This window comes from Xiphophorus hellerii, chromosome 1 (assembly GCF_003331165.1).
Source record: "Xiphophorus hellerii strain 12219 chromosome 1, Xiphophorus_hellerii-4.1, whole genome shotgun sequence".
Taxonomy (NCBI): domain Eukaryota; kingdom Metazoa; phylum Chordata; class Actinopteri; order Cyprinodontiformes; family Poeciliidae; genus Xiphophorus; species Xiphophorus hellerii.
In genome coordinates this window covers 2,011,701-2,038,346 of record NC_045672.1, presented here as the reverse complement: position 1 = coordinate 2,038,346, position 26,646 = coordinate 2,011,701, and the positions used below count along the sequence as shown (strand labels likewise).

At 37.5% G+C, this 26,646-nt stretch overlaps 1 protein-coding gene across 2 annotated transcripts; it reads left to right on the top strand.

Moving 5' to 3' along the window:
* The first annotated feature begins 591 nt into the window (after positions 1-591).
* On the top strand, positions 592-26,247 carry itchb (itchy E3 ubiquitin protein ligase b). 2 transcript variants are annotated; one of them, XM_032568596.1, is made up of 25 exons: positions 592-748; positions 5,383-5,421; positions 6,355-6,446; positions 7,885-8,026; positions 9,365-9,489; positions 11,367-11,501; positions 11,622-11,670; positions 12,265-12,434; positions 13,585-13,816; positions 14,166-14,261; positions 15,073-15,247; positions 15,957-16,026; positions 17,149-17,233; positions 17,309-17,437; positions 18,387-18,459; positions 18,727-18,798; positions 18,991-19,079; positions 19,296-19,455; positions 19,558-19,691; positions 20,264-20,404; positions 20,482-20,602; positions 20,694-20,798; positions 22,661-22,757; positions 24,404-24,476; positions 24,600-26,247. In XM_032568596.1, the coding sequence occupies exons 3-25, from the start codon at positions 6,377-6,379 to the stop codon at positions 24,697-24,699; spliced, it is 2,643 nt and encodes an 880-aa protein (XP_032424487.1). In that variant the 5' UTR covers positions 592-748; positions 5,383-5,421; positions 6,355-6,376; the 3' UTR covers positions 24,700-26,247. The 2 variants fall into 2 exon arrangements, with proteins under 2 accessions (XP_032424487.1, XP_032424481.1); XM_032568590.1 differs by lacking the exon at positions 5,383-5,421 and having other exon boundaries at positions 593-748.
* Positions 26,248-26,646: the final 399 nt, after the last annotated feature.

Below are 26,646 nucleotides of genomic sequence, written 5' to 3'. Positions count from 1 at the left end.
GAGATTCTATGATCCTATGTTGACTATTTGAAATTATTTTTCCTGGCTATAGCTGACTACAAACCAATTCGTCCCGTCAGCCATTAGCACCCACAAGTTTTATACCTAAACATTTCATACTAAAACCAGTGTTTTTTTGTAATTCAGAATTACAAATAAGACATAAATATTTCTGAATAAAATTTCTCATAATTAATTTTTTGAAAGCTTGTTCTTACAGTACATTGTAGGCTATATCAAATTATTTTTCGTTATGATTCCCATTTGCACCAATAAATCTATAAAATATGACTCCTGACTAAATCAAAATAACTCTTAATTTTGACATAATCTATATGAATGAAACATATTTTCCTTAAAAAACAATAGACAAATTCACCCTATTTGGGACTTATCCTTTTATGACAACTTAATTCTGTAAACAAATCAAATTCTTAGCAAATGAATTAATAACATTAAATTGTTTGTTAACAGGTGCGAAATGGAGCCGTAAATGCATCAGCATGTTTACTGATCGCTCATTGGTGCAATCAGTCTGTTATCTGAGCCAATCATAGAACGAAGGGGGGTGTCTAACATGCGCCCCACCTTCTTTCGATCACGTGACGAGAGCTCACGAAGATGGTGGAAGTTTCTTCTTCCTCTGAGTGAGACACCCCGACAGAAACCCAAACATCCAGTCGGACCAGGGCTGGGGGAACGTTCCAGCGCCGCCAAAAACATCCTTCAAACCTCCATTTGGTTCTCGGTAAGACTAAAGCAAATACCTGTTTGTCTCGGTAAGGTGGTTTGTTTTTAGAGACTCCGTAGTTTGGGGTTTTCATTCTGCCATGATGATACAGGCCAGCAGGCTCTCAGGCTGATACGGCATCAGGTTGTCAAACCTGAAGACTTGCTGATGTTCAACACGTACACAGCAACTACACCAGCCAAGAAAATACAACTGCTCACAGTGACAGCTCCCTGTTTCACTCTCCGAGCGGGACTTACTGTTCCCGGTGCTCGGCTACATTTGTTAGCACATTCCCAGTTCGAGCAAGTTATGTAATGTTTGTCATGTTTATTAGGCTAGGGTGCCAGAAAAGGCTAGTGGAGGCTCGAGCAAGTAGAGAAAAGTATTCCCTTCGTCATTTGAAACCTTTCTGTAGTTGGATATTCTTTAACTTTTACAAATAAGAACGAATAAAGTAAACCCATTAACTTCGTAAAACCCAGCTGTCAGAAATGTTTTCCATTTACAAGGAAAGTGTCGACCACACCTGCTACTGCGTCACTTAATGATCTGGCTAATTACGTTCACCAGCAAAATACAAGGCAGTAGTATTAATGCCATTGAACTATTTTGTCACACTTTTTTTTGGACAGTTTCTTTCTAATGGCCACTCTTCCAAAATTGAATGAGTCATTATTAATAGCTTATTAATTTTCAAAAGTTGACAGGAACTAAACACAAATTTCTCTTAGGCATTGTGGGACGTTGTGAATTAGTGGTGAAATTCAACTTTATCAACCAACAATGTGTTGAAACCCATTTAGGTGTTCAAATTTGTTCCAGTACAAGCAGAAAATGACCAAGTTAACAGGTTTTCTCCATCTTGGGGAAAAAAAAAAATGGTGGCCCCGTGACAAATAGGTCACCTCCTGCATATGTATTTTGAAAGACAGCCTTTATCATTGATATCGTCGTTTTCCGTTCCTCCATTAAATATTAATATGCTTTTATTGCCCGTTATTACCAAGAGCCCTTTGTTGGCGTCTCTGATTAATGCTCTCATTGCCAGGCCTGTTAGCTTAGGTGGGCAGTAGTTCTACCATACTCTATTTTCAGATGGTGCTATCAAGGGCGTAAATTCCATCTCATTATTGGGGGGGACCATAAACATGAAAATTTCTGAAGAGCAATTTTGGGGGAATTGGCGAGGTTCCATTGAAATGTAACATAAAATGTGGTTTAAAATGTTTTTAAACCACATTCAAGCTGCAGAACCAAAAATGACTAGTAATGCACATCAAACATGTTTTATTCTCAGTAAGCAGCCTGCAGAGAAGTAAAACTAAAATTCAAATCTTGCTTAGATACGAGTTTTGTTCAGTCTGACTGATCTAATCTCTGCTACACCTTTACAAAAATTTAAGGTTCTAAATTCAAAAGCTTTAATGAGTAACTCCTCTTAATAAAATTCCTCATAAACATTGATTTATTGAAATGGCTCCCAATACAAGTTATGGCCTATTTAAATTATAACTTGTTAAGTTGCTTTATTTTTAAGCCTCTTTTAGTTTTGGCATGAACTGGGTAACTGAGAACAAATAAGTAGATAGAAATGAATATCTGGGGAGTATCATAATTTAAAGGTGACACTTAAAGCACGAGAGTTTATATAGAAAAAAAAATTCAGATTTTATTTTGTGGTTTTAAAGGCTCTACGTTGAAGACGGTGAGAAATGAAGGCATAACATTTTGTCAATTTCTATGTGTTCTCTCTTCTGTTCTTGGCTCCCACACACAGAGCTGGGTCCACTTGCTCAGCCCCTCCATCCCATTTCAAACTCTTCTAATTTAACTAAAAGTTAAACAGTTAAATATGAATGAGATGTTTGCTACCTTTAACAAAAAAGCATAAGTCTATGAAAGCAGTGTAGCAGTTTTGCTAATAAGGCAGTTTATCGTTATTCAGTCAAAGTAATGAAATAAACTGCAGTCTGATTTTTATTCATGTATTTCTTCCTGCTGAGCAGTGAAGTAAATAAAATGTTTACATGTCTTTTGCTGAAAGTATTTACTTACTGGAGAGTATTTTATTTGTGATGCAGAGCCACAGCAAACAGGTAACTCCTTACTTCAGCGGCTCTGTGCCCTGTTGCTCCTCCTACACTTTAGACTGAACCATTGTTCTAATAATAGTAGGGGGGGAGACCTAAAAATGTAATCTTATTTTTTTCTGAGATAAATGGCAGATTTATTTTTGGTTTTTTTTTGTTTCCTTTGCCTTTTCATATTGATAGTATTTAAATGCAAATGTTTCTTCAATGATTTTTTTTGGGGGGGGACAATTCTAGACTTTGAAGAGAAGAGACTGAAACTTCAAAGAGATCTGACCCCCTCCCCACCCTCTCAGGATTTACGCCTATGGGTGCTATGTGAAATGTTTAAAGCTTGGAAAATTATTTTACATCATACATTTACATTTTTTAAATGTTGCCACTTTCTCCCTGACCTGTTTGCTATCTGAAAAACCCCTAAGAATTTCATAAAACATATGGATTTATACTAAGATTAACTAAATACATGTACTAATTGATAAGTAGGATAGAATGCTAAAAGAAAATATTTTGTATATATATTTCTTGTTTCATCATAGTCTTATTTCTGTGTGCAAATGGCTATTAAACAGTCCCATTGTTTTTTTTTTTTTTATCCTTTTGAATCTTTTCCCAGAGTGGGTTAGTGTGAGCAGACAGAAGTGTGGATGAATGGAGTCTTTTCTATAGCTGTGTGCTCTGTCTGAATGTAGCTGTGAGCGCACAAGTCCTGCAGAGACAGCAGCAAGGTACCAGAGATTCTCTCAGCAGTTCTCGCTCACCATGCTGTTCGATGCCGTTTGTCCTCCGCCCTGCTGTTTCCAAACCAGACAGAGAGGCAGTGAGGAAGCTCTTGGCGGTCACTGTGTAAAATTTGGCGATAGTCTGAGTTGGAAGATCTGCTTTCCATTAGCTGCAGATCAAGTAAAGAAGCTTTCTTTGGCTTTCAGATTGCATCTCTGGTACGGATGCATCGATCCACTTTTTTCACTTCCGATATCAATAACAATATCTGAGGCATAGCATGGACCAATACTGATCTGATACAATTCAAATGACACACATGGAGTTCTAGCTACTCTAAATACAGGCTGATTGTCACTCAATAAATGAAAAGTGCTCAAAGCTATTGAGAAATTGACAGAAGGAATGACATTGGTCTATAATTATCAAGACAGTAATTCCCTCCATCAACAAAGTAGGAATATTTTTCCTAATGTAAGAGGGTTTTTTTCTGCACTTAGACTATGAAATTTAGCTCAAGTAGGACTGCTGTCTCTTCTCTATTTCAAATCAAAGCAATTATATCATGATAGTAAAAATGGTGATATTTTTACTCATGGTTGTCACTGTAAAGTGAAAGTCTCACTCAGGTCCAATTGAGGGTTAGGTAGTTTTGTTTACAGGGAACTGTTAACCCTGGTCCCTGTCAGCTGGCCTAATGACATTGTTGCTACAGCGTAAATAGCAATGGACTCGGCAAACACTCGACTTCAGCCACTCCAGAGGCAGGACTGTGAGAAATGCAGAGCTGAAGGCAATTAGGAACATCATGACATAATAGTTTTTATTTTCAACATGAGTCAGTGGAACGTGGCGCAGTACAAACACGTTTGGATGTGGTCACCGTCCGATCTGTGATTTGAGTTGGTTTGTGGAGTCTCTGCTGTCACAGCGGAGAGTTTCAAAAATGTTGACACTTCAGTGTTGGCTATGTAGACATCCCGAAGTTTAAAATTCAGCAAACACCCAGGCAGAGCAAAGCTAGCCTTTCTGGAGCTTCAGTGTCAGCTGTTGCAATGAATTATTGACTAAGATCAAAGCCATGGTCGGAGTGAAAGTTTAGCTAGGGGCTGCTCTGTTTCTCCGCCGTGCATTCCTGACTAGCTGGAGCGGGGACCATGCATTATTCAGAGCCACTCTAAGGTAATAAACCAGATTCAAGGACAGATTGCAGGATCTGGTTCCTGTGCACATGTCCTGATTCCTTGGGATTTATTGTTTTTTGTTGCTATGATATGGGATTCACATCATTCATGAATGCCCTGCGTTATAATTTGCTTCCTGGTTTTGGCTCGGACTCCTGTCCGCTTAGCATCACATATGCATTCGAACCACACCAGAGTTCACCTCAATCAGATCTAGATCTAGGTTTGTAGGTGGACCAGAGTTTAGTTTTTTGGTCTGCATCAGAGTTTGATTGTTCATTTACATCTCCCCATGTGAACCGGACTTTCTAGGCAAACAAACTGGAGTTAGATTAAAGCTGTCTAAACAGTCCTGGTCTATATCTGCATCAACCACCTGCATGAACTTTGATTAACTTTAAAAAATATATATTTTAGTAAAATGCAGAACGTTTCAGACTTATGCTTTAAAGCAAGAATCTGCAGGTCAGACCTCAAGGATAAGGAGAAATGAGCAGTATCTGTCTGGATACTGCTAACTCCACTTTAGTGTGAGACATCTATAAGTAATATTTTTCAAAGTTCAGACTAATTCACTCTTAGACTCAGATTTGTTTTGAGTATAAAGCTTAAAGATGGTGTATGTTGACTTTTGCCCTCTTATCTATCACAGCGGTGAAACTTCCATTCCATTCACCTGAAGGCCTGACTGGTAACTCTTCTAGTTATTTGTGTTTAAATATGCCTCTGTGTTTTGGATTTCTACTTTCTGTTGATGCTTTTAGAGACTCTGGGGGGGAAATATAATAAGCAGATGTGTGTCTACAATCATCCAGTCTGTGAATTTTAACATCAGGAAGAGGAATGAAATTGTATTTTTAATGTTTCCATTTCCTGAATCTGAGATGAGGCCTGTCATGACACCAAAATTTACTGGACGATAAATTGTCCCAGAAAATATATGGATGAATGATAATATTGGTGTTTTTTGAGAATGTTTCAAGTAATATAAAGGTAAAAGAACATATTGTCAAAGACTCATAAAGTTTAAATTCTAATGAACATTTAACACTGGAACTTGAAGACAAATTAAATTTCCAAAATAAACAGAACAAATAAATTCAGATTCTGTAATCAAAATTGTCCTTCAAACAAAAAAAGATCCAGATGATACCAAAGCAGCAGACTGAAGACTTTTATCATCCAGTTTTTGGCACAAAGAGAGAGAGAGAGAGAAACGAGAAGAAAAGTAATTCATGCAAATGGAAATTATAGAGATCATTTTAATTTATTATCCAGGTAATGCATTATTGCTAATTGCAACAGGAGGGCTTCGTTTTTCAAATCTCATAAGAGGCGACTGGACCAAAAAGGGGATCACAGTTGCATATATAGAAATTCATTAATCTAAAGTTTTCAATCAGTAACATCTGATGAATTCTAATTAATGTACAATTTGAGCAAAAAAAATCATAACAATGAAAAATAATTAATCTGACATACAGTAATTAACTGCATAAGTATGAAATGGAGTGTATACATATAATAGTTGTGAAATCTGAATTGGCGAAGGCATGAATTGACCCAGAGCTATAGGAAACTGCTTGGTTTCCATCTTCTTAATGATTTGTTCTCTTCCCTTCAGGCCCTCTTCCCAGCCCTATGTCATGGCTAGTGGAGTCGCTAAGTCAAGCACCTCCAATGGGTACCCACCGAAGGCACAGCTACAGATCACTGGTAAGTTTTAACACTTGGTTTTAGGTGGAATTAGGTACAGGAAGGGAAAAAGAGTGGTGGTTGAACTATGAGCTCTTTCAGTTTTCAAATTTTTGTCTGAAGAAGCACAAGGTGATGAAACTGCAGAGTGACTGTTCCTCACAGATAACAAGTCTGAAACACCCACTAGCTTTGGACCAAAGTAAATGGAGTCCACTTCTCTTTGTTAATGGACTTTGGATTCCACTGAAAAGACAATAATGTCAGCACTAATTGTTATTATTCTGAGTAATGTCCAGGTACTTCTACATGTCTGTATTGTAGTTTTTGGAGTACAGCAACCTCCACACTTGTGCGAGTTAATCTTTGGTCATCATTTTAAAAAAATTTTTTACCACTCTTACTGTAGATATGGGCAGGTAAAACTGAGCCATTTCCTGATTTCTGAAGACTAACATATGTCTGCTTTACTAAAATAGTATGCTCACTTATGTTTCCTGTTTTGAATAGGAAATAAAAGGCTACTCGGTGTCATTATACCCTGAGATGCATCACTACACAGTAAAAACAGAAAATCTTACCAAGTACTTTGCCTAGTTTCTAGTGCAAATACCTTGATACATTTGAAATGGGACAAAACTAACTTGCATCACTTCAGCAAGTTATAGGAGGTTGTCAATAATTTCTTAATATTGATGAAAAAGTTCTAGTTTCACTGGCAGATTATTTCACTTACAACATGAGAAAAATGTCTTGAAAACAAGTACTTTTTTTTAAATCAATATTCAAAATGTATTGACTTAAAACAAGATCTTACATTTTGCTGAAAAGTTATTTGTGAGTTTGCTTTGTCACATTTCAAGTGTACTAAGACATTTACACTAAACTCTAGACAAAAATAGATTTTTTTGCAGTGTAATTAAAATATCTTCGATACTTGGACTAATTTAGGGATATGAATAATATTTGATGTTTTGTGGGAACAACTAATAATTGCAACTCTGGTGTCAAAATAAATTCTGTCTGAAATTGAGTTTTTTCCTCCTTATCAGTAAATGTTTTCATTGTGAGGTTATATTCCTGCAATAAAAGATACAAGAACGTCTTTTATTGCATTGCATTAGAGTTTCACAAGTCTTTCTTATTGGAACCAGTAAGCATGTAGAGCAGTGTAGTTGAATTAGACTACTCTGGCTTTAAACCCAGCAGTCTGTTTTGTTTACTTAAGCTTACTGTAAAACCTGCCTCATATTTGCATCCCAGCACAACCCCACAGATAATGCAAACACACTACAATAATGGGGAATGCATTGATTAAGATAAAAATTTATACCACAAAATATAACTCCATGTTTCAGTTTTTCACTCTTGGATTGGTCATGTTTTAGCTCCTTATCCTTTTTTATTTCCATTTCCTGCTAGTGACTCTGTTCTATGACACCTCCTCTGTTTGTTTCAGTGCTATCAGCAAAACTGAAAGAAAACAAGAAGAACTGGTTTGCTCCCAGTCCATATGTAGAAGTGACAGTCGACGGGCAATCCAAGAAAACAGAGAAATGCAACAACACTCACAGTCCCAAATGGAAACAGCCGCTCACTGTGTAAGTCAGCATAACTGAAGACTCATGTGACATTGTTTCACAGATATTACCAGGACTTCACTTCAGTGACTAGTCAGGGAAAAATTAGCACATTATATTTTGGATTCACTCAGCTTTAGGAGGCAGTGCATCATGCCTTGCGCATTACTTGCCTTGAAGGCTTAAATGTTACCAATGAGGTGTTTCTGAAAACAAGTCTGCAATTCTTGAAAACTGTTGAGCTATTTCCAGGTTTGACTGAAAAACAGCAATTTTCTTTGGATTAGTTTGTTTTCTTAAACAAAACTATAAGCTCACAGAGTTTTATGGAAATTTTTGTGCTGCTTTCTTCTGCTGCTGGAGCAAAGTCCTCTCAAATGTTTCTTTGCAGGAGAGTAATGACAGCTTTGTTATGAAAAACAAAGCATAGCTTTAACTACAGCAAAAAAACTTCTTGGGGACAAAAATCTTTATGGGAATAAAAACTTTAATCGCATCTCTACTAGCAAACTACAAAAAATGGCTGAGAGGGGCGGAGTGAAACTGTTTATGACCTGGTGGTGGGCGGGGCTGGAAATGCATCTTTTGCATTTAAAGGGACGGCACAAAAATGAGTTCCTCAGAAAAACCTCAGAACAGGAATAAAAAAGGACTGGAGTGACAATAATGAGGAATTCAGACCAAAGCATTGCAGTTCCACTTTATTACTGAATGATTTAAGTGGGAAAAGGATTTAAAATCATGAGATGTCCAATCCACTGTAGACATACTTGACACAAATTCCTATTGAACTTTATTTTTTATGTTTTAAAAAGATTCTGGAAACGTCAGGCTCTTTATATTGGAAATAGACAAACTCTTGTGTCACAATGTTTTTTTTTTTGTTTGTTTTTTGCATGTCTAGCCTTAAGTTTTAAACAATACATGGTGCCAAACAGGCCTCAGTTTTCATTATATTTAATAAAGAGCTCTTCTACAGTTTCTTTTAGAGCCTTGACAACAGAAGCATGTATGTACGAAGGGAGGTAATTGGAGCCATGTATTCACAATGTCTTTTCCTGGTGCTGGTCAAACAGCTGTCATGGTGTTATTTATAGACACTCTATGTTCTTGAATAGTTTGACTATTAGCCAGAGGAACATGTATGCAGATTCTTTAGATGATCTAGCTAAATAATCACCTGCAATATGTTTTACCTGAAACCTAGTATCATTACATTTGTGCAGACCAAGTATCCTGGATGCCATAAAATGTATTTTTATAATAAAGAAAATGATACAAGGACCCTGAGGGTCTCTAAAAAGCAGAAGCTTTGTTTCTGGATTTCTCTGGATTTATTAAAACATTTTGCCTCAACAGGATCGTGACTCCATTCAGCAAACTGGTGTTTCGTGTGTGGAGCCACCAGACCTTGAAGGCAGACGTGTTTTTAGGTATGGCCATGCTGGACATCAGCGAGACTCTCAAGTCCAACGACATGAAAAGTGAGTAGTTGGAATGCAAACAACTGTCAAAACATTTAGCCCCCTGCAGTCATCTGGTTATGAAACCATCATATGTTACTATAAGCCATGTATGACTGCCAGTTGCTGTTGAGATGAACACCAACAGTTTAGAAAGAGGCTGGGTACGCCGACTCATGGTTCACCTCACCTGAAATGGACCAGCAGAGCTCTACACACCTGAGGAAACAAATTGTCTGATCTGGAGCAGAGATGCGTCTGAAACATGCAGAACGCCCACTCTTGACAATTAAACATACATTTTGTTAGAGTCCACACCTAAATCTCAATGAAATACAATAGAGAAACTTGAAACCTTTGAATAGTGATGTTCACACTTGGCCTGTCAAAATTTTGCTGGGCGATAAATTGTCCCAGATGTTATTGTGATGAACAATAAAATTGTTGTTTTGAGACAATTTTCAAGTACCGGTAATATGATGGTAATGGCACAATAATGCAAGAACACATTCTCAAAGATCAATAAACTTTAAAGTCTAATAAATATTAACACTGGAACTGAAAGACATTTAAAATATCTAAAATAAATAAACAGAAACCACAAATAAAATGAATTATGAAGTCTCTGTAAACAAAACTGTTCTTCAAAACAGATCTAGTTGGGCCAAAGCACCAGACTGGGTGACTTTTATCATCCAGTTTTTGGTTGAAAGACACGAGAAAACAATCATGCAAATGGAAATTACTGAGCTTGTTTTAATTTATTATGTGGTTTATTGATTTATTGCTCATTGCGACAGGCCTAGTTTACACATGCTTTTGTATCCAACCTGACTGAGCTGGAGATGTTTTGCTAAAAAGAATGGACAAAGATGTCTGCTGTAAAATTTCAAAGCTGCTGGAGATGCACCTCAAAAGATTTGAAACTGTTTGGTAGCAATAAGGGTCAGAATACAAAAGCATATAAAATTTTTCAGATTCAATTTATGAAAATTATTTTAATGTCAACTAACCTAATCAAAATGATGTACTATTTTGCAAGGTCTATTTTTGAAAAACTTATTTGACAGAATATGCAAAAGCTGAAGGTCTCTGGATACTTTTTTTAGTGTTGATGTGTTTTGCTTTCTCAGGCCTGCAAAGCTTTTTGGAGCATTTGAGATCATCAGATTGCATAAACAGAAAATGTTTCATCAGTTTGTAGCAAAACGCTTGGCTCTTCCTCACCACTCTAGTATGTGAAACTAAACTGCATAGTTCATAAGGAATGTGAAAGATTCACACCAGTTTTTCTGAAATAGTTCTTCTTTCCCTGTGCTCATAGCTGAAGCTCGATCTTATGTCTATGCTTGTTGTATGTTGCAGCTGCATCTCTTGGTGACAAGTTGAGCAGTTTTGGAAACTAATCCAGTAGTGGAAAAACATGCAATAAAAAGCAGCTTGAATTTCTTGCAGATTTCATGCTCTAGTAATAATCATTTCTGGTATGTTAGTCATTGAGAAGTCTGCTTGGTTTTTTGCATAGCTACACTCATTCCAGCACTGCTGATGGTTAACTTGTGGTGAAAATTACATACTGTGATTGATGTTCCATGTCAAAACAGAAAAACGCACAGTTTTCAGAATAGCTTTTAGCCCAGATGATGCATCATCGTTATGTACCGGTACTTTACAACAATCTCCTGATTGAACTTGCAACAATAACAATCCTAGGCAGAGGCAGCCCAGTAACTCGTTTTGTTTTCTTTCTTGTTCCTCTCATTTATTTGACATATTGCATGTGTATCTGTTGTCCAGATGTGATGGTGTTTTATGACGTTCGTCTTCACTTTATCTCACCGTTTTGCATCGGTAAGGTTTTACAGTGTATTTCAGATGCAAATGTGTTGTCTCTGTAGTTTCCGATCTGGTGCAGTCACTCCAGCTGCACGCTGACAGAGAGCACTCAGACATGGTGGGGGACCTGTCCGTCTGTCTGGACGGAATGACGGTGGACCCAGAAATGTTCGCCTCAGCAGAAGCCGACCACTACAGTGAGCAACCTGGATTTAAATTAAACCTTTTCAGTTCATATTGACTGTTCATATAACAGTGCAGATTATATAGTATGACAGCAGCTTTTAGATTAGTCTTTTTGTTGTTTTTTTTTTTAGGTACAGCTAATGGAGAATCATCACAGCACAATGGGGATCCTGCTGTAAGGTAGATAATAAAGGCCCATTAGTGGCACATAATTTTATATCAGTCAAATGTCTTGAAAGTAAGATATTTATTTGTTTAAAGTTGGAAAGAGATTATGCCTATTAATTTACTAATATAATTTATATCTTTGTCTTAAGCGCAAGTATCAGAAATAACTGAAGGAAATGAGATTTCTAAAGTAAAATTGTGCATACTACTTTAAAGCAAATGTGCATTTTGGTGCATGGAGTAAAATTATAGATATTTTGGATGAGAAGTTGTAAAATAATCTACTATAAATATTTCAAAACACTTTATAGGAAAAAAAAATTATACACTTCTGAGTTAATGAGGAGAATGATAAACTATTTGGAACTTAGTTTAATGCATACGACCATGAAAATGTATATTGTAATTATTGAGAAAGGGGCAGGTTTCCACAATATTTCTCTTCTTCCTGCTCCTTTTTCACTCATGTTTATGAAGTGTTGTAGGAGAATCTGTAAATTATGTTAAATTATGTTATGTTAAATTATGAGTGAATAAACTGGTTGATGGACATCTCTAGCTTTATTTGGTCTTACTTTGGTTGTCTGTTTTTTTTTTTTTGGACAGGTCAAGTCGAGACAGCTCTCCAGCTGTGGACACTGATCACAGATCCTCTCCCAGCACCCAGAGGACAGTGAGCAGCAAAGGGTCTCCATCAGTGGGAGGACGGCCTGCCCGACCACCCAGACCCTCCAGGCCTCCTCCCCCAACGCCCCGCAGACCAACTGCTTCACCAGGTGGGTCATGAAACCGTCTGTTGCTGTTTTTTATTTTTTATTAATTTATGTTTTTTTAAGTTTGACGTCACACTCGTGGCTTTTACAGCTCTGTGATGATCTCCCAAGGGGTAAATCGGATAGGAAACAGTGGTGGGAGAACTTTAACCTCTCCCCTTCAGCTGACTGCATTCACAACCCATTTACATAACACAGAGGAAGTTTGATCTAAAATGGGCTTTTACAAAGGCATATATTTGGTAACCTGTTTGAGGCACTTTTAAAGGACCAAAGTTCAAATGTTTGCCATTCAACACAGTATGACATCCTGTCAACGTCAAACATTTACCATGAGGGTGACCTCACTGCTGAGTTAGGCCAAAACTCAGCAGTGTTTTTAACAACCGCTTTATCAGTTTAAACCAGTGGTCCCCAACCAGACTAACTCATTCTGCTGGTTGTGGGCTCAATAAGTATTTAATTATTTCTTGCGCTGCCCGGTACCGGTTCGCGGCCCGGGGGTTGGGGACCACTGGTTTAAACCATTCCTATTCACTGAGGCAGGAAAAATACAGGCATAAAATTATGACTAGCATGGGCACCCTGGCATGTCTGGAGCTGGACAACCTCATCATAACGTTACTGTCTTCAAACAGTTGAAACTACAGCACTTCATCTGTCAATGTGTGTTTGTTACAACCAAAACAAACACATGAGTCTCGCACTAATGGGAGAAATGGCTCCTGGTCTTCCTACAAAAACAAAAGAGAAATCCTACAACTGCTAAACTCTTGAGGCCACTTCAATTTTGTTTGCATTTCATGAAGAAGAGAGTTTACTCAGTGTCTTCTTCTGATGCTTTCATGTAATTTCCTTCAGCGGTTCTTGGTGCAGCGCCACCACAGGTGAGAGGGGGAACAGCTTGTTCAAGGGGTTTGGATCATTTGACTGAGGGCAGTGTGAAAGCAGATAAAAATGAAACAAATATTAGAAGAGTCTTCTGGAGTATCAGATGTGAAAACAGCCTTAGTTATGCTTGGGCTTGGCTCCAGTTCTCCATGTTGATGGATCCTGATCTCTGCACCACAACAGCTGCCATTTTGGAGGTGCTTTGACCCAGTTGCTTTTGTCACTTTATAGTAACATTTTATGGGTTTTTCTTCCCCCTCAGCATCTTCTACCAATGGGATGGCTCCCACAGAGACTAGCCAGGGCCAGGCAGCCTCTGATACACCGGTGCGGACCCCGGGGCCCTCATCTGCTCCGGACTCAAGCCCATCGACGTCCTCAAATAGGAGCTCCATGCCCGCCTCCACAACCGGAGGCGCAGCAACCAGACAGCCGACCACGCCTTCCCTCCCTCCCAGAGCACCATACGCCAACGTTGGACCATTGCCTCCTGGGTTGGTTCTTATGCTGCAGTCTGCGCTGCTCAAAAAAGCTGCATCAGCAGAAAATACAGGAAGAGAAGTTAATGAGTCATTCGGAGAGACGGTGTTAGGAAATGGTGCCATCTTTTTAAGCCAAACAAAACCAGTAATCTTGATCAATTTAGGGCATAAATATTAATTTCTGAAATCATTGAATGTTTTCTTCAGGCTGTTGTGATATAGTTGTTTTACAGGAAGAGCAAAATAAAAGCTTAAACTTCTAGCATAGGTTTGCCACACATGAATTATGGGAAATTTTTGCCTTTTTAAAAACTGTCTTGTATGTTTGATTTATTTATTTTTTCACCTGTTTGTCCTATAGATGGGAGCAGAGGGTGGATCAGAATGGCAGGTTGTATTACGTGGACCACATTGAAAAGAGAACAACATGGGAACGTCCTGAGCCGCTCCCCCCTGGGTACAACTTCTTTTCTCAAGACTGATGGCTTTAAATATGGATATATCAGTATTGCAGTAATTACAGTTCTTATTTTTAATATCTCTACAATGTCAGCTTGCATAGATTCACAGTTGAGGGAAAAGTATCTTCTTCAAGTTGTCCTGGTGATTTCTGTGAACTTGCTATATTAGCTGCTGTCAACAATTATTTTGATGCACAAGACAAATTATTGGGAGTGAAATTATTAGTGTGATTCAGGTTAAAATGCATATGTAACAAGTTTCAAAGAAACAGGTAAAGATGTGTAAAATAAACCTTTAAAAATTAAGATATCTTTTAATGCAGCAGAAAAATTTAACCTTTTTTCTGAATGCATTTATTTAATGGGAAGGAAAAAAGTCTCAAAGAAGTAATTCTTAGTTACTGGTGGCGCAACAGTTTGAGTAATGGTTGAGTAATGGTTTGACCATTACTCAAGCCATTACAGTTTGAGTAATGGTACTCAAATTAAAGGTTGTACATTTCTAAATGTTCTCGTGGGAGATGGCAATGCTGCTGGAATAAAAGATGATTTTATGATTTCCACATCTAGATGCAGAAATCACAAATCAGTACAATTCATGATTAAAATCAAGTGTCAGATCTGTAAAGTTTTTAAGCCACCTAAGATTCAGAATGTGTTTTAGATTTGATTTTAGGTCTAAATTGGTTGAAAATGGCTACAGCTTTTAGCTTTTACCTCTTTTTTTCCTATTTCTCCATATAAGAATTTTTTTATTTTCTCTTCAAGTGTTGCAGAAATAAACGTTTCCCTTCTGCGTGTCTAAAGGTGGGAGCGTCGTTTTGACCAGATGGGCCGTGTCTACTTTGTTGATCACATCACGCGAACCACCACATGGCAGCGGCCCACGGTGGAGACGGTGCGTAACTACGAACAGTGGCAACACCAGCAGAGCCAGCTGCAGGGCGCCATGCAGCAGTTCAACCAGAGGTTCATCTATGGGGTAAGACTTTCTCCTTAACATGTGATGGGAGAGTGGGGGAATGTGGAGGTTGGTTTTATAAAAAAACAAAAACTCTCAGTGGGAGAAAAGCGTTTTTTTCCCACCGACCTTTGTTTTTTAAAAATGTTAAAGGGTAAATAAAGGAACCATGTTGTGAAGAGTTTAGAAAGAAAAAAGTGTCTTAAAGACATTAAACTGGTATCATGAGATTTGTGTAGTGGGAACCTTGCGAAATCTGTTATGGATAAATTTTCTAAGTATATCCATATCTAAAATATATCTGAATACACAAACTGAATTCAGACAACTTGTGACTGAAGAAAAGAAAAAAAAAGTGTAGCAAAGATATTCAGCGTCTGTGATTCTGTGGTCTTAAGGCAGCATTTTATTTCATAAAGATTTGATCTGGAAATCTCTACACAACTTCAAAACAACTTCATCAAACCGCTTCTACTTCACCAATACAATGAAGCAACTTAAATTACATAAATATATTTCCACATCTTGTCATGGTTCTGTGTTCTTTGTTTATCTCATGTAAAAAAACAAGGCAAGATTTTGATCCAGTGCTTAATAATTGTACCTAAATTTGTGTCACAGAATCAAACGGAACTCTGGAAACTTTTGTACTTTGTTACAATTTTATCTAGTTTTAGTAAAATTCAGTTTGTTTGTCTTTTTTTTTTTTTGTCAACATTTGTCCTTGAAGGTTCAAGACCAGGCGGCAGCTACTCAGAATAAAGAGTTTGATCCTCTCGGCCCTCTGCCTGCTGGGTGGGGTAAGATCATTAAAGGCGCCGCAGCCCTTCAATGGATCAGGCACATGAACATTGACCCATCATAACAGGTTGTAAAGTTATATTCAGTATACAGCCCAGATCCTTTTAGGAAAGTCAAGATAGGTTTATTTGAAAAGCATCGTTCATGCTCTGAGTGATTCAGAGTGCTTTGATGGAAAACGAAAGAACAGATATTAAGAAGGGCCGGTCAGAAATATTTAGACGTCTGAAACTGAGCCCAGAAAGTTTAATTTATGTTTCTATATGTACATATAAAACCTAACTCATGCAAAATTATACAGAAATATACTAATCACATAGAAGTGTGGCTTAAAAAGCTGGGTTTTTTGTCATGTTTTATACATTAGACCAGTCATCCCCAAGCCCCGGGCTGCGGACCAGTACCGGTCCGTGAACCAATTGGTACTGGGCCGCACAAGAAATAATTAAATATTTCCGTTTTATGTATTATCCGAGTCTGAAGGATCTTTTATTTTGAAAATCCTTTAACCGGATTCTCTCGGTTGCGGCTTGCGGGCCAACATTGAGCCCACAAGCAGCAAAATGAGTAAGAAACAGAGGTCTTTGGAAAGTTTCTTTGCAAAGGGAAAAGACCCAGAGAAGAGACATGAGAATGGATTTATCCCGGTAGGTGATTCCCACATTACAAGCCCACTCTGTATGATCTGCGGCGACTGGTGTTCTGTCAGATCAGCATACGCTGTCAGATCGTCATACGCTTAGCACAAAGTGACGTCTATATCTGTCAGACAAGTATACGCTGTCATTACCATATGATTTTATTTCATCAGCAGCATAGAATCATGACGTAGATCGTCATACACTTTTATAAACAACTGTAGGACATCCTGACTCAACGGTTAACTAGTCAGACCGTCATCAAGCAACAGGGAGGCGAGTTTTACACGGGAGTGTGTTGTAGTTGACTGCAGCTTTAGCTAGTCACTGCTTTAAATAGACTTTTAAACCACAACAATGCATGTATATTTATCTAGTTCTCATTGAAAACTGTTTATTGACTTATTTTCGTCGTAACTTGTCGTGTATGGTGAACTGACGGGAGCAAATGAATGCATGCAGATATGTTTTCTGTCCCTTCAGAAAAGAGGACGGATGGCAATGGAAGAGTTTACTTTGTCCATCACCAGACCCGCTCAACTCAGTGGGAGGACCCTCGAACTCAGGGGTAAGGGAGGGAATGCAACCCCGTCTTTTTGGTTATGTTTTTCTGAAAACATCTTTTTACAATTCTCATTTTCAGATTACTGAACGAGAAGCCGCTTCCTGAAGGCTGGGAGATGAGATTCACCGTGGATGGCATTCCTTATTTTGTAGACCACAACAGGAGAACGACTACCTACATTGACCCTCGCACGGGGAAATCCTCTCTGTATGTTTTCCTTCTCATTACATTCCATTCCCCCCTAAAAAATGTAAGCCTTCCTATTCATGAAGAGGACAACCAGGCTAGCTAAAGAAAAATAAGAAAATTTAAGAGAAAATCTTTATTTTAAAAGATTGTGGAAGAGGTCAGACCTGTTCATTGCATGTAGATACACACTTTAGACACGTTGCATGTTGTTTTTTTACATCTGAAAATTTTGAGCATGCGTCCAATACTGGAAGGCAAAAAGATGATTCTTTAACATTCTAGCTGCGCTTCCGCTGTACAACAATTCTGTTACCTACATCTCCAGGTTTTATTTAATTATTAATTTAGTGCATCGAAGAAAAAATAACACTGAAAAACGGTTGATATTTAAGATTTGACACATTGTGTTGACTTGACAGCTAAAACCAATAGTAATCGTCATTCAAATCCACACTAATTTGCTCTGATAAAAACAAACTAAAACATCAACAAGGAATTGTTGATGTTATTGAATTTTTCAGGTCACCAGAAACATTGAATTTTGTCACTACGCAGCACATATTGGACCACAATTACTTCTATTTTCTGCTTATTTAAAGTGATAACTATAAACTGAATAATTGCCCATCTCTACTCCTGTCTTTTTGTTTTGCCTTTTTCTCTTACATTGACACTCATGAGCTGGAAGCAGGCGTATTTATGACTTGTGTTGCATGTTGTGGCCAAACAGGTTTGGTAAAACCACAGAATGATTAAATGAGCTGACACGAACTGCTAACATCCTGACAAAGAAACCTGAGCAGGTCACCCCCTACCTAATGACTCCTGCTTTTAAATAAAAATCTTTTTATTATTCTGCGGCGTCAACAGCAAGCACTTACACACAACTCAAAGTTATGTTTATAGAACTATTTTTTTGTTTAATACACACTGACATGTGATATAATATTATTATTATTGTCCATAGTGAAAATGGGCCACGGATCACTTATGTTCGAGACTTCAAAGCCAAAGTTCAGTATTTCAAATTCTGGTGCCAGGTAAGAGTCAGACTGACACCATTTTTGTCTATTCCACTCAGAAGTACTTCTGTGTGGAATATTACCAAATGATAAAGGTTTATAAGTTATAGTTTGTCATTAAGCTACTGCAGTATTGAGATGGGGATGAGTAGATTTCATCCCACTAATATGGAAGAATAATCTGTAGATAAGATGCAGTCTGAAGTTGTTAAAACAGTGAGTGCAGCTAAAGGCATACTTTCTTTTCAGAATTAGAAAAATCTTCTTTCTTTTGTTTTTTTCCAGCAACTGTCTTTGCCTCAGCATGTTAAAATCACAGTAACGAGGAAAAACCTCTTTGAGGATTCTTTCCAGCAGGTATGTTTGCAATGAATTCAATCTGACAAAGTGTTCAGTGGAATTAACCAGAGCTGCTGTTTTCCTGAAATAACCTTTAATTAGCTAAAAAGCTAAACTCAAAACATTTTGTATTAAAAAATGAGTCATTGTGAGTTGTATTTATTTATATTTGTATTATAGTTGTATTTATTTATATTTTGTCTATTTTAGATAATGAGCATTAACCCTCAGGATTTGAGAAGGAGGCTTTGGATCATCTTTCCAGGAGAGGAAGGACTTGACTACGGAGGTGTTGCCAGGTAAGTTAAGGAGATTGAGAACTTAATTCTTGCCACACCTTTAGAATTTTCATCATTTGCTGATGATCTACGCTAACTCTGTTATTGTCGTCTCAGAAGCTTTAAGAAGCGTATAAGTTTGACTTTTTGTTTCATCTCTTTGATTTCCACCAGTGATTGGAATGTGTCTTAACAAAAGCCCTTGTTGGACTTGTTCCTCTCTGTCCTTTCCTGTAGGGAGTGGTTCTTCTTGTTGTCTCATGAGGTTTTGAACCCCATGTATTGCCTGTTTGAATACGCTGGTAAAGATAACTACGGTCTCCAAATCAACCCTGCTTCAGACATCAACCCCGACCACCTCAAGTATTTCAAGTTTATTGGACGATTCATTGCAATGGTTAGTTTTTTTTCATCATGACATTAAAAAAAACTTTCGGAGTAGTTGAAGAGGTCTGTTGTAAAAAATATAAATTAATATTCCATTGTTTTTATCCCTCAGGCTCTTTTCCACGGCAAGTTCATCGACACTGGTTTCTCTCTGCCATTTTACAAACGAATGCTCAACAAACCTTTGACACTCATCGATCTGGAGTCAATAGATCCTGAGTTTTATAACTCCCTCATGTGGATTAAGTGAGTGTGATCATATCATTTTAGCTCTTAAGATTGATAAGACAAATTAAGTAAAAGTCAGTATTTTAAGATGCCTAAATGTCTGTTTTTTTCAACTTGAAGTCAGATATAATTGTGGTTGTATTGGAAAAACAGCTTAGATATGAAATAATTTTTGTTAATTTGAACTCAGAAATGGTTTTGGTTGAATCATTCAATAACATGAGACTCTCCTAAAAGAAGTCGAAAATCTTTCACTTTTTAAACTCGGAAATTTCTTCTTTTCTCTAGAAATTTTCTGTGATTGATGTCAAACTTTGATTTTTTTTTTTCTAGCAACTTTTCAAACTCAGAAATTTCTGAGATCTCAAAAAGTCTTTTGTAGCAGAAATATATTCTTTTTTTTTTCTCTCTGTATGTACAACGTCCTTAATGCACCATCTTAGTCCACACAACCAGATTCCAACTTTCCCTTGTTCTGACAATTTGTCTTAGAAACTTATCTGGTTTGTCACATTGTAAAGCGTCTGATAGCAGTGGAGTGTAAAAGCGAGCAGTGATACCACTGTGACCAACGTGTTGTCTCATTTCAGGGACAATGACATCGAGGAGTGTGGGTTGGAAATGTTCTTCTCAGTTGATAAGGAAATGCTTGGAGAAATATCCACCCATGAGCTTAAAGAAGGCGGGGGAGACATCCAGGTTACCGAGGAAAACAAGGAGGAGTACATCAAGTGGGTTTTTCTTTTTGTCTGTGTTCTTTTTTTTGTGTTGAGTTGCGTTGTGTTTACCTCTCTGCTGCGCCCTGCAGGTTGGTAGCAGAGTGGCGGCTGTCCAGAGGAGTGGAAGAACAGACGCAGGCGTTCTTTGAGGGCTTCAATGAGGTCCTCCCTCAGCAGTACCTGCAGTATTTTGATGCTAAAGAGCTCGAGGTGAAGCTGAAGCACAAACTTGTTTACATAATGAGTGATTCAGAAAACACAAGAGGCGCAGGCTTTAGGATGAGTTCTTGTCCTTGCACAGGTCATGCTGTGTGGCATGCAGGAACTGGATCTGGGGGATTGGCAGAACAACACCATCTACAGACACTACACTCGGACCAGCAAACAGATCGTCTGGTTCTGGCAGGTCGGTGGGAAACGGTTGGATATCGGTTTTCACTAAATGGTGAATCATTTAAAACGGAGACAGTTATAACAAAATTGATGCTAGTGTGGTTCGCGCTCCTGGAGTTTTGTGACAAACTGTCAGAAAAATGCACTTCTCCTTAAAATTGTTTTTTCTAGCTATGATGGAGAATCTGGATGACTTGAAGGGGAAAAAATGGTGGATGTTTTATGATGGATAAAAGTTGAAATGTGAGGAAAAAAGTGATACTCCACATACATCTTTATGTACATGTTTCTCATCAACCCTGAAAATAGCAAACATTGAAGGTTTGCTTCAACTACTTTCAAACTGAAGACTGTTGTCATGGTGACCTGGTAGCACTGACGTACGATGCATTCACTGATCTGACTTATCAATAAAACAGTTTTACTTTTTGCTTGTCTTTGAAACAGCACAAGTTAATTTTACAGTGAAGTTTTTCTGTAAAATGTTTTTCATTAAGTTCAGCCATAGTAAAATTGTTGTCATCACTAGGCCTGTCACGCTAACAAATTTTGCTGAGCGATTAATTGTTTCAAAAATTATTGCAATAAACGATAATATTGTTTGAAGACCTTTTTACACTGATTTAATGGAAATGATGTAATAATGCATGCAATTTCCTGCCAAAGATATATGCACTTTATTTTCAAAAGAACATTTAACACTGGAGCTGATAAACATAATAACCAAAAACAAAAATAAAATGGATTCTCAGTCTCCATTAACAAAAAATGTACTTGAATAAAAACTAAACATAAAGCCAAAGTGGAAATAAATACTGCATTCAACCAAAAGAGTGCAGATTATTGCCCGTCAGTAATCATTAGATTTAAATAGAGAAGATGGGCACATCTGACTACCTGATGCAATAGTTCACACTACACGATTTTTTTGCCCCGATTGTCCCCTTACGACAATCTTAGAACATTGGCATTCTAAGATTGTCGCTTGCGATTTCGTAACCAATCATCCTGTAGTGTGCGGTGTGTTACGGTAGATTGTCAGTTAACGCAGCCTGTTGAATGTGACAGGTAGCCAATCAGAAAGCTCCACTCCGTGCTTTCTGAGGGGAAATTACGGAGGAGAATCCCAAACAGCTGACACGGCACAACCCGAAGTCCAGCAGACATTGGAGATGATATGTGGAAACAACATTAATGTTTATTCAACATTTCGTGCAAAGAATATAGAAATGACAAGGGGAGGAGTTGGAGCGAAATTGCTACCGCAGTTGATAAACCTGGTAACTTTTCAGCTGTTCTTCGTTAACGTGACATAAATGGATTATAATGATTTTCATTCAGTCAGGACCGACACTAGCCACATTCATTGCAGGTAGATTGTAGTAAAGCATTGATTAATGCCTGGTTTTAAAATTAGTTACCTGGACTTGTAGCCATTATTTTGTGCCCGTTGTTGGACGGCACGATCGAACTGTTAAACGTAGGATTTCTGTCGGCTAACGTGTGATCTCTCAGGTTTTGAAAATGGGCCAACAATCGGCCGCCAACTTTACGATCGTATAGAGTGCGCTGGGCATTACACTAAGGAAATGAGGAAGGGAGAGGTTAGTGGAGAGCACCGGAGTTGAGCCTTTTTTCATTCAGTGTCATCAACAGAAAGAGAAAAAGGCCAGAAGAAACGATAAAGCCGATAATTAAAATGAGGTCGATAGTTTTAATTTATCGTGCGATTAATTGATTTGTTTATCGCAACAGGCCTATTCATCACTTATTTGAGCAATTTAGTCAGTAAACTCTGACTAAGGTAATCTATTTTAATCTGCCATTGCTGTAGATATTTTCTTGGACTTCTAATATCAGTATTTCTGTCTGCAGTTGATGAAGGAGATGGACAATGAGAAGCGGATGAGGCTGCTGCAGTTTGTAACCGGCACTTGTCGTCTGCCTGTGGGAGGCTTCGCCAACCTTATGGGTAATTAATCCTCTCATTAAAATATTTCACTTGACACGTTGATTTTTTTTCACGTATCTCATATATGTATTCTATCTGAATAAGGGGACAGTTGGTCAGCTTTAATACGTCTAAAACCCTGGCTCTGGAATAACTTGAGCTCCCCGTCTCTTGTTTCCTGAAATGTTTACATAATGACTCTGCACAGAGCAAGTTCTCTGGCTATGGAAAGCCAAACCAGTTCTTTTACAGAACCAGTTAAAACTGGCTCTACTCCTAGTCCTGTCCTTCATTGGAATCAGCTCTCTTTTAAAACACACAGGATTGTGTGTACATAGTTTATTTCCAGTTCCAATTACATTTTTTTCCCTCTTTGCCATTTCATAAAATTGTTTTCTATTTCCTCTACTTGTTCACCATATTCTACAGTTTTACTTCTGAAAGAATCAAAAAAATTTTGGGTTTTCTTTGCTGTTATTTTGTGGGGGGGGGATTATTCCGATGGTAAAGAGTGTCTCTCTCATTGCTCCAAAAATAATGCATAACAATCCATGTTATAAATTTTCAACCCAGTCTTGGCTGAAACACCTACATAAAAATATTCCACTTTGTAGTTTACTTTTTGGAACATCCTGGACATTGTCGTTTTGTTTTTGTCTTTGTCTTTTTTTTTTAAAAATAAAACAATGAAAAGACTTTAAAAATATGAAAAACTTATCTGGATATGTCTGAAGCTGTTAAAGGTTGAATGAAGTGAAAATGAAAAAAAAAATTAAAATTTTATCTTAGTATTATTAGGTGTACCATTTTGGGTCAGCAGGATAAATATTGTCATTTTCAAGGTGCTTCAAGGATTAAAACCCTGATAATCAACACTCTCATCATACACCCCAAATGTAACCCAGCTGTGTGAAATTTTAGCTGTTTTGAATTAAATTAAATATTGGGTGAAATACTGTAATTAGTTTCTAACCAGAGGTAGGATTTCTTTTACATTGTACAGACATTTTTAAAAGATTATTTACTTCAGTTTTTGTTGTTTGTTTATATTGTTTGAGTTTCTCAGGATTATTCAAATGAATATTAAATGTTTGTATGCCCATGTATGTTTTAAAATATGTCTTCACAGTTGAATTAAATTACACTTCAATAATTTAATGCTATAATTAATTTAACCAAATTGGGGATGGGTGATATGGCCTGAAATTTCTATCACGATATTTTGTGGTATTGTGGTAACGACAAAAGTGACAATAACGTGATAATATTTATTACTTGTGACTGTGTCACAGCTGTTACAGCCCCACAAACACAAATACTGCTCCTGAAAAACCTGTTTATAATACACTTCTTTAGGACGCAAGGCACACAAACTGCTCACAGTAAAAGCATTTATTTGTGTTTTCTATTGATGCGTCTTTCAACAGTGGTTAAAACAGTAAAACTAACGATACAACAAGAAGGATAGTTTTTTGGGGTTTTTTTTGTAAACATCGTTAATTGAGATTCATCATTACATTTATCACAATAAATAACAATATGATAAATACTCATCCCTCAACCAAATGATTAAACCTATATGCCATTAAATAAATGAATAAAAAAACAGTTAAAAACAGACATGGGGACAAAAGACGATTCAAACTGCTGAGTGTCCCTCATTTCAGGGAGTAACGGGCCACAGAAGTTCTGCATTGAGAAGGTGGGAAAGGAAAACTGGCTGCCCAGAAGTCACACATGGTGAGTTTCAAAAAAAACCCAACATCAAACACACAACTGTTCTCCTTCTGGGATCCTTCAAGTGATTATGATGAGAAAACATATGTTCTTCAACTCTCTAATGTGTTTATTTTCGTGCTGCAGCTTCAACAGATTGGACTTGCCGCCCTATAAGAGCTACGAACAACTCAAGGAGAAGCTGATGTTCGCTATTGAGGAGACGGAAGGATTCGGACAGGAGTGAAAGAGGGAGACGAAGTGGGAAAACCCCGACAATGTTTAAATCAGGGAGCGCCAGCCTGCAGAAGCAGCAGGTGTTTGGGAGAGGCGACGCTCGTCTGCATGCACCGGCTGGTGAGATGGCTGCCAGCATGTACAGTAGTCGGGATCGGGGAAATCCTCAAAGCAAACCTCTCATGGCTTCATGAGCGGGAGCAGAATTTCATATTCCTTCAAAACCAAAATCCGAAGGCTGCCTTCCAAATGCGGTCATCATGTCAACGACAGAAACTCATGAGCGGGGGCAAGATCTGAAACGTAGAGGGCGTGGCTTTAAGTTTTCAACTTGGCTAAGTTCCCCCAAAACGAGTCGCTTTCTAATCTGAGTCTGTACTAATGATTTAAATGATTCTTCCTCTCTTAAGTTAACATTAATGACTTTCAAAAGCTTCAATAACAGACAATCTTGGTGCTTCAGAGATTTGGGATTCCTTGCTTTTGTTTTGCGCTCTGGATTATGTCGTGTTTTGAGTCTGTGAATCGATGAATGATTGTGAACAGTGTTGTAACCTCCATTATTTTTTTTAATGGTGGTGGCAAATGTTATAAAAACCATTTAACTGGCCCTAGTTTTATAGGGCTGGAGTCTGCACACTGTGATCTGTAATAACAGGACAATATGGATTAGAGTATTCTGGAAGAATCTTAATGTTCTTAACAGCTTTAATGACCTTTTTTGGTCTTTTAATGTACAGAAATAGTCTTAATTAAACCAATTACTTAAAAATCCCCAGAAGACCAGAAGAAGGATAATACTGCATCAAACCAAATAAAATTTAATCCTATGAGGCACTTGCATTGCAACCCGGTTGTCTCTTAAACATGTAGCATTTGAAACATGAACAAGTGTTTTCTTGCCTTATTTTGACATCTTTCACAACAGACCTCAAAAAGGAAGGGATGCAAATGTCATTCTCAAAAGTCAGCAATAACTGAGGAAATTTAAATCCCGCCTCTCTCCTTACGCCTGTCATTTATAGCTCATTATGTCTGAACTTGTGAAAAATAATATATTTTATTGTAACTCGGCATTAATGAGCACCCTTGGTGAAGATGTGTGAAGCAGCTTTTAAAATGAATCTTTTTCAATAACATTTAGAAAACTTAGAGAAATCTGTTAAGAGATGTCATTTAAAAGCAAAGTGTAAATTTAAAAATGCTTGTTACGGCATTTTAAAACAAATGTTTAAGGAAACCAATTGTGGTAATTTTATAAACGGAAAGTGAAAAGTAATTGAACATGAGATATAAACTGAATCTAAACTGAAAGATTAAAAGTCAATTTTTCAGATTCTTTTTGAAGAATATTTTACTGCAAAGAAAGCTGAATTTATTTTGAGGCTTTTTAAATATTTTTGTCCTGGGTGCCAATAAATCTGGAGTGCTGAAACTCCAGCACTCCAGAAAGTCATGGCTTTTTTTTTTCTTTTTTTTAATCACCAAAAAACTTTTTCCTCACCAAGTGTTGAAGCTGAGGAAGATTATGTAATAAAATGAAACCTCGTGTTGTGAAGACTGTCTGTTTAAACTGTGTAGTCACACACTGAACCAGGAGAGGAAACTAACTGATGAACTTTGGATTCAAGATGAATTATCAGTTTTTAGCCTTTCCCCCCTCAGGCTCCCAGCCAGCAGAAACAGTTGGTCATGTGGTAAAATAATTCTCTCTGATCAGAGAGAATTATCTGATCAGAGATAAATAAATTAATAGAGAGATAGATAGAGAGAAATAAATAAATTTATTTATTCCCATTGGAATAAATAAATTAATCAGAAATGTCCAGGAGAAACTGAGGTAGGAAGATTTATTGGTAATTTTAGTTAAGAGAACAACTGTATGAAAGTAATGGATGTATGAGGATCAAAGGTCAAGTTGTGCTCATTTTTGAATTTTTCACAATGGAAACCCTGG

Bases quoted from the DNA above. Each gene is read 5' to 3' on its own strand.
- itchb (XM_032568596.1), top strand. From the start codon at position 6,377: ATGGCTAGTGGAGTCGCTAAGTCAAGCACCTCCAATGGGTACCCACCG. The intron at 16,027-17,148 runs GTAAGATCATTA...CTGTCCCTTCAG, and splicing joins CCCTCTGCCTGCTGGGTGGG to AAAAGAGGACGGATGGCAAT. The intron at 17,438-18,386 runs GTATGTTTTCCT...TATTGTCCATAG, and splicing joins CGCACGGGGAAATCCTCTCT to TGAAAATGGGCCACGGATCA.